The sequence below is a fragment of the Pelmatolapia mariae genome, linkage group LG23, assembly GCF_036321145.2.
Source record: "Pelmatolapia mariae isolate MD_Pm_ZW linkage group LG23, Pm_UMD_F_2, whole genome shotgun sequence".
Lineage (NCBI taxonomy): Eukaryota > Metazoa > Chordata > Actinopteri > Cichliformes > Cichlidae > Pelmatolapia > Pelmatolapia mariae.
Genome location: NC_086246.1, coordinates 40855899 through 40872287, shown reverse-complemented (window position 1 = coordinate 40872287; position 16389 = coordinate 40855899). Strand labels below are relative to the sequence as shown.

The 16389-nt window shown below is 45.9% G+C and overlaps 2 protein-coding genes across 3 annotated transcripts in view; one reads left to right on the top strand and one right to left on the bottom strand.

The window, feature by feature from the left end:
• Window positions 1-6482, bottom strand: part of patj (PATJ crumbs cell polarity complex component) — an 86058-nt gene extending 79576 nt beyond the window's left edge. For both annotated transcript variants that reach the window (XM_063467929.1, XM_063467930.1), the window contains exons 1-5: window positions 6354-6482; window positions 4629-4692; window positions 4364-4542; window positions 727-930; window positions 428-567 (exon numbers count right to left, since the gene is read on the bottom strand). In XM_063467929.1, the coding sequence (XP_063323999.1) occupies window positions 428-567; window positions 727-930; window positions 4364-4542; window positions 4629-4650 (545 nt within the window). In that variant the 5' untranslated portion in view covers window positions 4651-4692; window positions 6354-6482. The remainder of the gene's footprint in view (window positions 1-427; window positions 568-726; window positions 931-4363; window positions 4543-4628; window positions 4693-6353) is intronic.
• A 496-nt stretch (window positions 6483-6978) lies between these two features.
• tm2d1 (TM2 domain containing 1) lies at window positions 6979-15237 on the top strand. The gene is made up of 7 exons (XM_063467931.1): window positions 6979-7133; window positions 8424-8497; window positions 8830-8938; window positions 9066-9157; window positions 11244-11317; window positions 14670-14799; window positions 15007-15237. Exons 1-6 carry the CDS (start codon window positions 7000-7002, stop codon window positions 14778-14780), a joined length of 594 nt encoding a protein of 197 aa, XP_063324001.1. The 5' UTR covers window positions 6979-6999; the 3' UTR covers window positions 14781-14799; window positions 15007-15237.
• Window positions 15238-16389: the final 1152 nt, after the last annotated feature.

The following is a 16389-nucleotide window of genomic DNA, read 5'->3' as shown; positions in this document are numbered from 1 at the left end:
TTGCCTTTAAAGTCTGCACCCAATCACTTCTAACTACCAAAACATGACAGCCACACAAGATGGTCACATGACATCATCTGAGCGATGCTGGCAGGCTCATGTTGGACAGCCAGATGCTGTGTCAGGTAACACCAGCTGATTCAGCCACACATCACACACATGTAAATTTAATGTTTCAAACATTTTTTCTATTAATTTTCGTCATGTTTGTCGTACACAGGCCGACTCCGATCACACAAAACCAGATGAAAGCTCCCCCTGCTGTATGATGGGAATAACAGGAAGTGGAATGGCACATAGCAGTTCTGCTCCAATATTTTCAAAATAAAAGTTTAACATGACGCTTTATTGCTGCATTAATGGGTGGAGCGTGGTGTGGTGACCTGCTGTTGACTGATAGGAGCAAACTAAACACATGTCACTGAACCTGTGAGCGATTCCTCCGGGCTGGACATGTTTGATGAAGACGCCGCGGCTACTGCTTCCTGTTGGATTTAGACCGACCACACTGAAACCCAAACCGCCAGTCAGAGGACGAGTCAATCTGACCATGTCAGTGGGACGTCCCTGCATGCAAGTGTGCACACACACACACACACACACACACACAATTACCCGCATGCATTCACACACAACCAGAGACACAGACACACAATCAGTTGAGCGGTTTGATATCATGTCGAGTTCATTTGTGAGACTGTGTGTGAGCGTCTTGGCTTCACCCACCTTGGCAGCATCAAGAATCCACTTCTGGAGGTCAGGTGTGGGCGGAGTCTGACGTTTGGGCGGAAACGAGCCATTGGTGAGGATGGAGGAGGTCGCGGACAGCGTGGGTGGGGCTGGGCCACCGACTGGATCGACGCTCATGATCAGTTGACCTTTTTTGGAGAAACTGAAATCGCTGCTGGTGTTGGGAGGCATGGCGCTCAGCTACAGGGAGAGGAGAGGTTAATCAATACATCAGATCTTCCAATCATATCTGAGTGCTGATAGAGAAATGAGAGCGTTTTCTGTCCTGTCAAAGACGTCGCACATCCTGCGAGTCCACAGAGACTGAAGGCAGAGGTTACTGCACAGTGATCATTCTAGATTATATCACCTGATTATTTTCACTATCAGAGTAAAAATGTAATCTCTAACAGGGCTGCCACATTTCCATAGCTCAAACCACAGAAAATAAAATTAAATTTCATCAGAGCTACAAGGCAGGTCGCCATCGTCACGTCTGAGGCGAGAACATCCTCACATATTTGTAGAGTCAGAAGTGCTGAAATGTACATATATGAGGTTTGGTACACGCGCGTAGCATCCCAAGAAATACACAAACATCCTTTTGAAGCCCCACCCAAACCTGTCACCCTAAACCCTTCAAGAGGTGCAGAATTTAAGACGCAACTTTGGTGCATTTTTTCCCATTTTTAGATCCATACGATGACATAAGCGCGTTTGATCCAAAGACCTGACGAATGCTAAACTGCGAAGATGCTGAAGAAGTTGTTAAAACTCAAACATTTCTAGTGGATCTGCTCCAGATGTCACAGGTTTGAGTCCAGACCTGGAGACATCCCAGAGCGGGCGCCCTGATTGTCACTGCTAACGGCTTTACTTGTCTTCATCAGCAACGGGACGCTGGTCTCACTGTACGTGAGGACTGGATGCTGTCACAAATAACTAACTACTGGTTTTTGTTTCGATCAATAGTCTGAGAAGCCAGTCAGTTCTACTGACAATAAAAACCAGTTTTTTTCTTTTGGCCTCTGATAAATACTTTTTTTAATCAGAGGCCAGCAGAGATTAGAAATAAATAAATAAAAACGTGTGTTCATCAAACCTAAACAGTCTTCTGTTAATGCAGTGAGCCTGCACAAGTGCAGGAAAACCCTGAACAGCTTCAATCTGTGGCCCAATTAATACATCCGTTCTGCAAACGAGCCAATCAGCTAATGTCAGACTGACGCATGTCAAGTCTGAACTAAACACCTGCTGCTTTCCTGTTTGTCTCAGGTGTGAACAGAAGTGACATCAGGGATCGTGCTGGACACAGATGTCCAGCGTTTAGACTCAAACACATGAGTGTGAACCAGGCTCAGCTGACTGACTGTGTGCGCGGGCATAAAGAAACCGTCCACATACTTTTGAACTTTGGCCACAAACTTCACTGTGATGAAGAGGCAGACTGGGAGAGAGATGGGAGGCGCCCTTATGTGCAAGGACGCAGAAAAAAAGAAAAAAAAAAAAAAAGACGCGGCGAGGCCGGGGGTAAGTGGGGAGGAGAGAGGAAAAACTAAAATCAATAGATTCCTCTGCAGGCGCTCTCTCTGAACAGGTAATGTATTAATGACCTTTACACTCACATTGTGGAAACTTATCAGTCTGCGGCTTATTTAGACCGGGCTGACGGAGCAGGATCCCGAGCCATTTCATCAATACCACCTCGACAAGGCCGTTACTCAAACCGAGACACCAGATATTAAAGCCTGATAGATCTGCAGCATGCTGGGGAGGGAGGGCCAGAAATAAAGGGAGAAGTCCCCGCTTCATATACCCTCCGCCGGCTTCCATCGGTGCATTCATAGACTCGCTCTGACCTTCGCAGCACTTAGAATATGAAGCCCGCCGCGGGTTATTGCCATTATCTTAATTTGGCCTGCAGATTGTTTATTGTAAAGCTCACGTCAGCGCAGGCGCGAGCTGAATACAGATGGCGATGCAGAGAGGATTCGACGGCCCGGGTCACAGCGGTGGGCGGGAGGCAGCACAGGACTGATACCCGATAGGCTGTCAACACCTGGGCGGGGCTACACCTGTCAGATCTGATGGGAAACACTCACACAGATAGATGGAGAACATGTGATGAAAAACACCCACTGAAGTAAACCTAACTGAAAGCTTTTTGTTCCATTTCTGAAGTTTTACTTGAACTCAGGTTCTTTTCTGGTTTAATCAGGAACGTTCATGTGTTTCTGGACATCTTCTGCTCATCTCCAGCTCTATAGCAGCTGTCAGGACCGATTTATCTCGCAGTGCATCATCTGCCTGACATACCTGACTGAAAAATTCGGGGAGTCTGCTCACTCATTAAGTGGTGACTTTTCAATCACAGTATAGCCCCGCCCTTGTCTACTTCCTGCTCCTGCTGTGACTCTGACAGCATCAAAATCTCCAAAATGACCTCATGTTTGATTCAGTCAGCCCTGAAATTCATCATGGACTGATTCTTATATAGTGCTTTTCTACTCTTCTGGAGTACTCAAAGCACTCTATACAACACGCCGCATTCACCCATACACACCCATTCACACAAGCACTGTTGTCTATGCTTTGTCAGTGCTTTCTAACTAACATACAGTCATACTCCGATGAATGCATCAGAGAGCAAGTGGGGTTAGTATCTTGCCCAAGGATATTAGGCATGCAGACTAGGGGAGCCAGGAATCGAACCACCAACCTTCCAACCAGCAGATGACCTGCTCTACCTCCTGAGCTACAGCCACAGGAAATAGTTCTAATAGTCTAACAGACTTTTTTGTACAACCCGAGGAGTCACCCCCTGCTGGACATGAGAATGTCCATGTGGCGGCGGTGTGGTCCCGTGCTCAGCTGCAGGGGAGGGGTGGCGCAGCGAGCTCAAGTGGGTGGTGCCTAGGGAGGCCACAGGTGGTGGCGACTGGACTAATCACAGTCTCTTCTTTTTATAGTGAGAGGCCAGTGCATGCGTGCCGAGACCAACTCTGAGCAGAGACTGTGTAGCTGTACATGTGAAAGTTGGCAATAAAAGCTGAACTGTGAGCACAAACATTGTGTGTGTTTTGGGTCTGTCTTACAATCCGCTTTTCAGACTGTGAAACCAGTCAAAACATACATTTAAAAAATAGGCTATGATTTAAAAAATAAAATGGCGATCACAGTAGATGATAGTCATAAAAAAAAAAACTGTACAAATGAAAAACCTGTATGTTCGTGTTTGCAGCCCTGTGTCAGGCTCAGTGGAGTAAAGGCATGAAGACAAACAAAGTGTGTCGCTGCAGCTAGCTCCCTGTTGCTAGCTAACCTCTTTTTTCTTCTTGTTGCAAGGTTGTTTCTTTCATACAGTGCACAGCTTCCATATCACGAGAAAGGAGGTGAGGGAAACATGGTTGTGGATAAAAACAATAAAATTCTTGTGAATGAAATATTCCATAAACTAGCTGTTAATATAAAACGTCATCATTTAAGGCTCTTTTGTTTTGTGTGAACTCCTTCACCTGAGCTATGGCTCCTGCAGTCCAGGTGAAGTACCGGTAAGCCTTAAACATCTGTGCCAGGATCAGAGTGATCCTATCCACTCTATTTTGCATGACGGAGCATGCTCAGTGAGGCTCACCTGGCTGCGGAGCTGCTTGATCGAGTGTTGAAGGGTCAGGATGTGGTTAAAGAGCGGGCTCTGCAGAGTCTCCCGCAGGTTTCCCAGGGTATCGCTGTGGGTCCACTCCTCCCGCTGCACCAGTTTGGCCTGCAGACGCTCCAGAGCTGCCAGCACCTGCTGACGCTCCGTCGAGGACACTGAGGACAGAAACAGCTTGTGAAGCGTGGTCTCGGATAAACGCGAATCATTGGATGGTTTCTCTTGAGTTATAGTCAGGACTTACCTGTTGGGACATTTTCAAACATCTCTGTTGTGCTCTCGCCGTCCTCTGTTCTGGAGGACCTAACCTAAACCAGGAAGAACCGAGAACAACTTTATTTCCTTCAGCTCTGGACCAAGTCTGATAAACACCTACTAAAATACGAGCAGGTGTGGAGATACTTGTGCTCTGACACCTCACAGCACAACTCATACTGACCGCTCTTTCTCTGTCATCAACAACACTGCATGAAGTCACAGGAAAACATGCAGGTCAGCACCTGTGCACTGTCTGTCTCAGGTGAGTCACACTCACCTTTTCTCCCACCAAAATCGGCCAAAATATAACCCAACACAGAACACCAAAGACATAATATCAGAAACACCATCAAACACCTTCGGCTCATTTCTTTCTGCTTATCCAAATCAGGGTCACAGGGGGTGGAGCCTATCCCAGCTGCCATAGGGCAACATGCGGGTACAGCTGGTCAGATTGTCCAGGGCAAACACAGAGAGACAACCAACTGGTATTAATGAGCCTAACCCTAACCTAACCTTAACTAACCGTAACTAACCCCATCAACTTCAAAAAGACAAAAACCAAAGTGATGCTGAAAATCCCTGAAAACGATAAAGTAAAGATGGTAAAGATAACAAACTACGAACTCCAAACACAAAAGGCAAATACTACAAACAGCAAATACTACAAACTGAAGTACCACAAAAACCAGCCCTGAGTGAAGAAAATACTACACAGAGCAGATTTATGAAACAGGCCTGTAAACACTGAAATTTGACACCAAACAGGAAAAAACAAGATGAAAACTATGACAGGCAGCCGGAACCGGAAACCGAGAACGTACCATCAACACCAAAACCGTCACGAGCACCGGAGAATCGTGTGACACAGCACCACACCCTGAACCTACCACCGACACCCCAGCAGGTGCCCGCAGTCACGTGACCGCAACCTTAAAACAGTCCCTTTGAGTCACCATGGTAACGGTAGCCCTGACCTAACGGTGTTCACTGGTTTCCATTTCACAAAGTGACGTTTCTGACCTTACCTGCGCGTTCTCGCCCTGCCGTGCACTGTGCCCTCCGAGCCACCGTACTTTTCACCATTCTACTTTCTAAAAACTTGTACCTAATACCTAAGGAGTTACTTCACACCTTCTTTCACTGTGGTACTGAAAGTACTCAGGTACTTCCCACCTGTGGCTAACACGGCCGTCCTCGGAGTGTCCAGGTGTGGCAGGTGAGCCTCGATATCAGCACGGAATATTTTCTCAGTCAGAGCCGAGCCGAGCCGAGCCAGGCCGAGCTATTGTCTAGCTCTCTCTCTCTCTCTCACTCTCTCTCACACACACACACACACACACGGTCCACCCCCCAACACCGAAACCAAACAGCATGACGCAGAGGGGGTCTGAGGCACTCGCCTGTCAGCTCACCTGAGAAATCAGGAAGTGAAACTGAGCAGCGGAGTCGGAGGGGGAGGGGGAGGGGGCGGATAGACGGTACCTGTACATATTTTAACCTGCATGTTTGGCCCTTGGTTCACCTCATAGCGTCACAGAGCGCGCGAGCAGGTGCGTCAAAGTTTACAACAGGTGAAAGCCGCACTTTAACCGCCTCTCTCTCTCACACACACACAGACACAAACACACACAGGTACAAAGTCTGAGTTCAGATCAGGGGAATAAAGTAAAGAGTTAAAGGAGCTTCTCCTCCTCTTCTTTCTCCTCACCGAGAACTCCGCTCCGCTAGCCTTAGCCGCTAACTGCGGCAGAAACTGCGCTTCCGGTCCGCACTCTAACAGAGAAACAGTCCGCACACGAAGCGACACTTTCCCCAGAAAAACACGTAGATTCTCAGAGTTTCAAACTGGTGAGAAACTCACATAAACTGGATCCAGTCTGCCACCAGCGTCACTTTAATGCCGCATTCATGGCTGTAGGAAATCTGATGTCTAAGGATGCAAAAGCATAATGTAAGGATCATTTTGTTTTCTTATCATTAGTTTAACTGTTTTTAATTCCGTATTCTGTTTAAAAGCACATTCATTATTTTAGCACAATAAGGAAGAGAAATTATTTCTACATCTGAGATAAAATACCCATACTAAAACGAGAAAATAACACACATGAAGCAGGTTGAAACTGTTTTACCTGCCAGCATTTTAAGCTTATTTAAAGAGCTGATTTTATAACAAGAACAAGGGTTATATATATATGTCTTATGGTTAAAAATGATTAGATTTGAAAACGATACAAATAAAACCAAAATAATAAATATAAATGGTTTGCCGAGCCTTCCTGGTCCTACATCGCTCGGAGTTCCCAGCATGCTGCAAGTCCGTGAAGGTACCGCCCTGTCACGTGATTGAGGAAATCATGGCGTCCTCCCGGAGGCGGCTGCTGTATGTGCGCTCCGGGGCGCTCAGCCTCTTATTTTACTGCGTTTATTCGCACCTGCAGCTGGTCCTCAGCGAGGAGGCGGAGAACTGCCAGAACCTGAGACTCGGACAATATCCTTCCGTCCGTGTTTACCGCGCTTTAACGCCTCATTACCGGGGTCACGGGACGGCTAACGTTAGCCTAGCTTCTCTGTGACATTCAGATCAAAACGTTACATTTGGACGTTTTTTGGGGTTCCGTGGCTTAATGCGGGTTTCTCCTCTCATAGAACAGCACTGTGTGTTTGCATGTTTGGGACCTGAAGGGTTTTTCAGTCTGATCGATATTTTTAGATCAGTGTGGTCAGATTAAAGTTTCAAAGGAGGACAAGCTTCCCGTTGTCTTTGCAGTTACGAACGGATGTTTAACTTCAGTCTGAAGACCGAACAGTTCACTTGTGTCAGGAGAGCTCAGAGACCCGAATCAGGAGAATAAGTTTGTTTCATAAACACAGAATGTTTACTCAGTGCAACACTCTGCTGTTTTCATCAGTCAGTCTACCTAATGATACGATATTATTGTGATCTTTAACCTTTGTGTCCTTCATCAGTGTCTGTTTTACCCAGTAAGATAAAGTTCAGTTATTGTCAACCAAGCCAAGGCTGTCACTAAAACCTGCCGTAAATGTTGCCATAAGATGAAGTTAGTCTGCAACTGAATGCAGTCCGTCTCTGATAATTTACCAAAGTTTATTACAAGTATGATTTGTGACAATTTGAAAATCATGCATCTGTTGCTGTCTCCATAGACAGAAATTCACGTTTAATTATCACATCTGCGCTCAGCAGCCTTCCTGTGCTAGAGGATTATAACCAGGGTACAGCCCAGAGTCGATCTGTGCTCCGTGACAACTGATGGGAACATGATGGCAATCAGTCTGCATTTATAAAGCAGTTATTTGCAAATCTTCAGCAGTCTCTGCGAGTGGCCGCAGTAAGACAGAGTGTTTGCAGAAATGTTGCTTTCCGTCAGATGACCTGTGATCATTGTGAGTGAACCACCTACGAACTGTGGGCACCTGCACAGTCAGCACAGGGTGAGAGAAAACAGCCGCACAGTCAGCACCAGGTACAGAGGAAACAGCTGTACAGTCGGCAAGAGGCTGCTGATTTAATTGTACATGTGAGGAAGCTAATGTTATCTCAGGATGGTGTGCATGAGATTGATAGGATTCCAGAGTATTTTCATTTATTTAATGAAGTATCAATATTTGGGGTCCTTGTATCCATACAGTATCTTGACACGATGCTGTATCGACTTCTTTTCCCCGCCCCTAAACCATGGTCTACGCCGTGTCACGTAGAAACAGGCTGCAGATGTTTTCTGACTGAAGTGTGTTTGCCTTCCTTCACTCTGCTCACGTATAAATGCAACGATCCAAAGATCGATGAATCCACTCAGGAGCCAGAGAACTGCAGGGACATGACGGCGTGGGGTGAGTCTCACTTCAGATTAGATTTTTTTCTGTTTGTGGGCGGTGGCTTAAAAAACAGGCAGACTCTAAAACTGAAGATGTTGCAGAGCTGCTCTTCTGCAGGCTTCCACAGGTCAGCCAATCAAGAGAAACTGTACTTTATTTTGGGGGCGGGGTATAAAGAGAGCAGAGTTTTTCAGACAGGATGAACTGAAGGGTTGCACTGAAGCTGGGATCAGGTAAAGAAGGATTATTATGAATCGTGAATCATGCGGAGCTGCTCAGTGGAGCGAATACGATCATAACTGCATCTAAACAAGTGTGTGTGTGTGTGTGCTTGCGTGCGCACGCAGTGGAATGCCTCCCAGCTCCAAACATCAGCTGTCGGCTCTCCAACGGGACGGTGTTCAGGTTTAGCGGGGACGAGGTCGGCTTCAACAAATCCATCCCCTGCAGAAATGTGTGAGTATTCACAGTGCAAGCACAAACACACGCACACACACACACACACTCCTCTATAGATTTTGGGGTGTGTGTGTGTGTGTGTGTGAGCTTCAGGTGGTTTGATGCTCTCTGTGTTTCCTGTCAGGAGTGGTTATTCCTACAAAGTGGCCGTGGCATTGTCTCTGTTTCTGGGCTGGCTCGGAGCAGATCGCTTCTACCTGGGATATCCTGCTCTGGGTACTCTCTCACACACACACACACCAACACACACACACAGACACCTGCAGCTTTTATTTTGATGCCTGTAGTTTGGGTGGCCAGCTCTCTCACTTCATCTAGTTTTAGTAAAGCAGGTGTGGATGGAGGTGTGTGTGGTGGGTGGGGGTGCAGTCAGGTGGCACCTGTCGCTGAGCAGGTGTACTGTCAGGCGTCAGTATTTGGACAGTGATTCCTCAGGTTCAGCCTTTCAGGTTTAATTTAAAGAATTGAATAAAAGGAAAAACCACCTTAGAGTCATGTTTCAGATTTACAGCTTTCTCATGTCTGCAGGTATTTATTAAAGTGAATACTATGTACTAGGGCTGGGCCATATCATACCATTCACGGTAATACCGGTATAATGTTGGGCAACGATAAGAAAATGAAATATCGCGATAGAATATGGGTAAAACGCGCATGCGTAGCGCCTTTGTTTTCATACGCACATGGCGGAAAAAGCTTGACGGCGACGGAGAATGAGAAGGGGGAAAGCGGATCGTTGAATGAAACGGATGAACTAGAATTGGTTTGTAAAAATGCTGCAACTTCAGTGGTGTGGAACTGGTTTAGCTTTCGTCTGTCAGATACACGACAAAGCACTACTTTTGGTAGAGCGTGCTAGCGGGCCGTCGTTATTACCGTGTTTTTTGGAAAATACGGCACACTTAAAATCAATCCTTTGATTTTTCTGAAAATCGACAGTGCCCCTTATAATCCCGTGTGCCTTATGTATGAATTCTGGTTGTGTTTACTGACCTCGAAACGATTTTATGTGGTACACGGCGCTCGAAAATCTGTCAAATGTTTCAGTACGACTTTGCTAAGCTACAAAGCCGCACCGCTTGATGGATTGTCGGAGCATTACGGCTATCGTAGGCAGGAGCCTCGTGGAGTGATAGGTACTGTGCTTCAACATAATATTACCGTATTGTGTGTGTATAACCTCTTTTTATGTTTTGTGGATATCACACATGGTTATGCTGAGGATATGTCGGCCAATTTCCACTGGAAATGCCTTTTGGTTAAACTGTCAGCAAGGAATTTGCATTTGCACCGTAAAATTTTTATATAACTTTAATGCACATAAAAAACAGCTGCTTGTTTAAGTGAAAATACATTGATGGGTTGGGTTTTTTTGCACTAATAAAGTTGTGGAGTTGTAAAGTATTTTGTCTAGTGTCAATTATATCGTCAGTTATATCGTTATCGCAAATTTTCAAATGTATATTGTGATAAATATTTTTGGTCATATCGCCCTGCTCTACTATGTACTGTAACATTCAGACACTGACTCAGCGCAGGAAGACCAGACACAAGAGGAGGAGGAGTTTAAAAGTTTGAGAAAGCTCACGCAGACATGTTTTCATTGCGTTTCATCTGAGCGAAACCAACAGCAGAGCAGGAGGCTGCAGGCTGATGAGTCTCAGGTCCTTCATGTAAATAATGCGTCCCCACTCATTTGCACTCTGTAGAGTTTCTGCAGTAAAACCAGCAGCAGAGTCCCTGTGCCCCCACAGGACACTTCAGCACACAGGCTTACGTACAGTGACAGCTGGAGGCTTTTGGCATCCGGCGTGTCCGGCGTCCTCAGGTGTGGCTTCACACCCCAACTGACCTCTGACACAAACTGTACAATAAAATCTGAATTAAAATTTAAAAAACTGTTTCAGCGGGCTGTGTTGCTGCTGCATGTGACCTGCCCGTCACCAGAATGTATGCGCTCTCCTTAACCACAGCAGACGTGGGGACACTTCTATGAGTCGACTACTTGCACTCCAATTAATCTGGATCCTGTGAGAGTTGCTGCGTCCCTCTGATTACAAACCTGGAATGTTTCGCCTGTTTAAACAGGAATGAGATCCATTCACACAACGCAAAATAAAACCCAGACGGACAGGAAAAGATTCAAACATGATCCAAAAACACAAAATAATTTTTAAAAAGAATTATCAGAAAACATCAAGTGTCCATTTAAAACAGACTAAATGTTTAAAAGAAGATGAACATGTTTCAGTCATGGGAATATTTTATATTTGTTATTTAATGAAGATTGTCTCTCTCTCAGGACTGTTGAAGTTCTGCACTGTTGGTTTCTGTGGGATTGGCACACTCATCGACTTCATATTGATCGCCATGCAGGTGAGTCATAAATCCTGCACCGGCACCAGCTAGCTGATCACCATCATCATCATCATCATCGTCATGGCTGAAAATGTCCCTTTTACGTTGAATCTGGTTGGTCTCATGTGTTTGTTTCCTGGGGTCAGAGGTCAGCAGGCTGAAGATCAAACTCACCCAAACTGTAGCAAAAGATCAGATGGATTGGAGCAGCGATTTAGAGCCCGCTGTCACTTCTTGTCTGTTGTTAACAGTGACGCCTGTGATGAAGCATTCCTCAGTTCCATTTCACTGTGTGTGTGTGTCTGTGTGGGGTGGTGGTGGGGGCCTTATGAATAAGCAGGCGGCAGCTTTCTGGGTATTATTTACGCCCATCCATCGGCGGCTCGGCGAGGCCCCTGTAATGAATGAATCTTCTGGAAGGTCCTAATGGACTCTGAGAGCACGGAGACAGACGGATGAAGCAGAAGGTGAAGGGACAGATCTCCCTGTCCCGCTGAACCGTTTTAGATAATATAGACTGAAAATCCATCAAGGGGGGGGGGGGGGGGCTGAACGGGCTGTGGCTATTAACCCCGCCCACACCCAACTATGACACAGGAAGAGCGAACGGCCCTTCAGGAGTTTTAGGCTTTGGGAGGTATCCGCCCCCATTCAGACCACAACTGTGATTAATATTCAAGGCTCATTACATTTGATGGATGATAAAATGTGCTGTTAGTAGAATTCAGTGATGATGAACATCATTTAGCGCTTTAGCTGCTTCAAGCTGCTGCTAAAACATCCTGCTGGCTCCTGCTTACACCCCAGTCATCAAGAGGATTAAAAAGGTCACCAAAAACATCAAGCAGTGGACAGAGGAAAGTATCCTCACCCTACAAGGATGTTTCGAAGCCGCTGATTGGGACAGCCTTCTTTCTCCCTCTGACATTGACAAATAAGTCAACACGGTGACATCATACTTCTGCGTTGACAACATTATCCCCTCAAAAACAGTCTCCATCTACCTCAACAACAAACCCTGGATTACCAAGGAACTCAAGGAAATCCTTAATAAAAAATTTTCTTCACCGGCTGTGCACTGGACAAAAAGGAGGTCAACAGGGAGGTCAAGAGGGCCATAAAAACTGCTAAACTGAAGTATAAAAACACAGTTGAAAAAAAATTCACCACAGGGGACCTCCACTCAGCCTGGCAGGCCATCAAAACCATGGCCTCTGTGAATACTGCGGTCACCACCCCCAGAACCATCCAGGTGGAGGGCAGCAACCCCTCCTTCCCTCCCTGACGACCTCAACACTTTCTACACCAGGTTTGAGACGGACAACATGGCCCAGCTTGAGGAGACCAGATCCTCACTCAAACCTGGCAGCTCTGCACTCACCTTCAGGACTGAGGACGTGGTGAGAGCCCTCAGGAGGACCAGGGAGAGGAGCTCACCTGGCCCTGACAACATCAGCAGTCGAGTTCTGAGGCACTGTGCAGGGCAACTAGGAAGTGTGTTCCGGACTCTATTTCAACACTCAATTGACAGTCACACCATCCCCCAGCTGTGGAAACACTCCACAGTCATCCCCATCCCCAAAAGAAACAACCCAAAGTCTCTGAATGATCTTCGTCCTGTGGCCCTCACCTCCCTAGTGATGAAGGCCATGGAGAAGATCATAAAACAGCACATCGTAAGAGCAACTGACCCCCCTGATGGACCCACTCCAGTTTGCTTACCGTGCACGCAGAGGTGTCGATGATGCAAAAATCTTCATCTTGGACTCCATCCACAAACATCTGGAGCTCCCTGACTCCTCCGCCAGACTTCTGTTTGCTGATTTCTCATCAGCATTCAACACTCTGCAGCCTCATATCCTGGCCACTAAACTTTCCTCCCGATTTCACCTGGATGATCAGCTAATCCTGTGGATATTGGACTTTTTGACCAGCAGGACTCAGAAAGTTCGGGTCAACAACTCTCTTTCCGGTCTCTGTTCCACCTCCACTGGCTTCCCCCAGGGCTGTGTGCTCTCCCCCCTGCTCTTCATCCTCTACACTGATGACTACAGATCCACACAGCCCAACTGTCACCTGGTTAAATATGCTGATGACACAGTTCTCCTGTCACTGCTGTCAGGCCCCTCACAACACCACGGGCCCACTCTTCAGGAGTAGAGTGGTGTGACAGCTCCAAACTTGAATTGAACATGAGCAAAACCAAAGAGATGGTGGTGACCTTCTCCAGTAGACAGAGGGATCTGGCTGCTTCAGTCACCACCACCATCCACGGGAAAGCAGTGGAGGTAGTTGAGGAGTACAGATACCTGGGAACCATATTTGACAACCTCCTGAAATACTCTGCCAACACAGAGGAGATTCTTAGGAGGTGCCACCAACGGCTATACCTCCTTAGGAAACTCAACTCCTTTGGAGTCAGCACACCCATCATGATGACTTTTTACTATGCCATCCTGGAAAGCATCATGACCTTCTCCATCACCTGCTGGTTCCACTCCCTCAGCCTTCAGAACAAAAACAGACTGCAGCACACTGCATCAGTGTGCTCTAAAATCATTGGCCTGCCTGTCAGAACTCTGGCACAGGTTTTCAGCCAACAGGCACTCAGACAGGCATCCAAAATCATCAACGACCCCTCTCATATTCTTCACCCCGCATTTCAGTGGCTCCCCTTTGGGCGACGCCTCCGCTGCATTTCCTGCAGGACTGAGAGGAGGAGAGCCACCTTTGTCCCCAAAGCCACTCTGCTTTTTAACTCCAGCCGATAAGACCATTTCCCACACCCATAAGAATAAACTACACTCTTCTTATACTACCGACACTATTCACTTTTAGTCACTTACAGCTATTTATTCACCTTTCAGTCACTTTAATTTTAAGACTGTGTAATTTTAAAACTGTATATTCTGTGTATTTATTATTTCGCTCTTATTGCCTGTTCTTATTGTCCTTATCTTCAACGTTATGCTGCTCTGTTGTTTGTTAATTGCCCCTTGGGAATAAATAAAGTCTTCTGATTCTGATTCTGATGTGACAGGTTTTCCAGACATTCTTCCAGCGTGGAAATGAAATTCCCTTTTACGTTTATCCTCACTGAATATGACAATGAGTAAAAACAGAAGAGGACCCAGAGTCGATCTCAGAGGAACTCCAAACCTGATTCTGGCTGATGGAGGCTCAAACCATCCTCACAAACGCACAAATATTAATCTTGTCCTCCTGCTGAGCATCTTTGTTAAAGCGTCGGCCTTCAGCCGCTTTGAGCACGATCACCTCCACCTCTGCTTTAGAAGCTCACAGAAACAACAACTCCGCTTTCTGAAAACCTGGCTCTAATTTCCTTCCCTCTCTCTGGTTTCTCCTGCAGATCGTGGGTCCAGCGGACGGATCGAACTACATTGTGGATTATTACGGTGCCCGTCTGACCCGTCTGTCCATCACCAACGAGACTTTCAGGAAGCCACATCACTCTCTGTGAGCTCACCTGGACGCGGCCTGTAAGTTTTTAGGTCTTAAACGTCAGTAAATGACTGATGTTCCGCAGTGTCTAGGGTTTCTGATGCTTCATTTAGTCAGCCTCCGAAGTTGATGGTTGGAAGATGAACTGTTCCCAAATCTTTGTTTTTATCTGATCAGTGTTGTCCCTGATCGGGGGGCTTCTATGAATGACCAAATATTAAAATATTTTCTCCCTCTCTGTTTAGGCATCTCCATCAGTGCAATAAATTCAGACCTGCTGTGAAGAAATCCCTCCTCATCTTCAGTCACAGTCTGTTTGAATCTATTCAATGGTCGCTCCGAGTCATCCTTAAAAAAACACTTAATTGCACTTTTGTTTTTTTGGTGTGCTGACATGTTGCTCCACCCATTCCTGTCTCTAACTTATTCTGTTTGTCATGAAGACTTTGTAAATAAAGTTTCTTTTTGTTAATCTACACGCCAGCATCTCTGTTATTACTGTAGATGTATTTCAGGCCTGTTTGACAGTCACCAGCAGTCTGCCTTTAGTTTAAACCTACGTTTAAATCCATCTTCTTGTCAGGGGGTTAGAATCACCAGTTAACCTAACCACACACAGAAACGCCGGCCAGGGGTGGAGGCAAACTCAGGAGCTTTTCCTGCTGTGAGGCAGCAGTGCTAACCACTGTGCCACCCACTGCTGGGAAAACTAAAAGGAAAACATATTTTCCTACTTTTCAGATAATGGTGTGAAAACTTTTCTGAAGTCACAGAAATTCCAGCAGATTTCAAAGCTTCTCTGCCAACCTTGGCTACTTTAGTCACATTTGAGGTTTAATGTAAGCTTTTACTTCCTGTTTGTGGTTGAAGTTTACAGAGGTAATGATGCATCAAACCAGACAGTGGAAAAACCTTCAAAATGAGCTGGATCTTTTTCCACGGCTGGGTTTTCCAGTTTTCAGGGCTCAAAGACACATTTCAGTGTCGCCGCACAACGATACGGATGAGAGCGCAGACAGGAAATGACATCACACTACCATCAGTCTGGAAATGTTTGGACAGTGAAAAAATGTGGTTAAAAGTCTAGTGACTCCTGCAACTATACATGGTAACTGAAGCAATAAACCTGTGCAATTACAGCAACATGTAGAGAGAACACAACGCTCTGAGAACACGTGCAACAATACTGGACATCACACCAACATCTGCAACAACAGCAACCTGTGTAATGACACCAATATCATCTGCAACTCTAGCAACCTGTGACATAACACCATCATGTGCAGCTACTGCATCCGGTGACATTTGTACAAACCGGATTCCAAAAAAGTTGGGACACTAAACAGATTGTGAATAAAAACTGAATGCAATGATGTGGAGATGGCAAATGTCAATATTCCATTCAGAATAGAACATAGATGACAGATCAAAAGTTTAATCCGAGAAAATGTATCATTTTAAAGGAAAAATATGTTGATTCAAAATGTCACGGTGTCAACAAATCCCCAAAAAGTTGGGACAAGTAGCAATAAGAGGCTGGAAAAAGTAAATTTGAGCATAACGAAGAGCTGGAAGACCAATTAACACTAATTAGGTTAATTGGCAACATGATTGGGTATAAAAAGAGC

Coding starts and splice junctions, on each gene's coding strand:
- tm2d1 (XM_063467931.1), top strand. CDS start 7,000: ATGGCGTCCTCCCGGAGGCGGCTGCTGTATGTGCGCTCCGGGGCGCTC. Junction 7,134..8,423: donor CAGAACCTGAGACTCGGACA/ATATCCTTCCGT, acceptor CACTCTGCTCAC/GTATAAATGCAACGATCCAA. Junction 8,939..9,065: donor TCCATCCCCTGCAGAAATGT/GTGAGTATTCAC, acceptor GTTTCCTGTCAG/GAGTGGTTATTCCTACAAAG.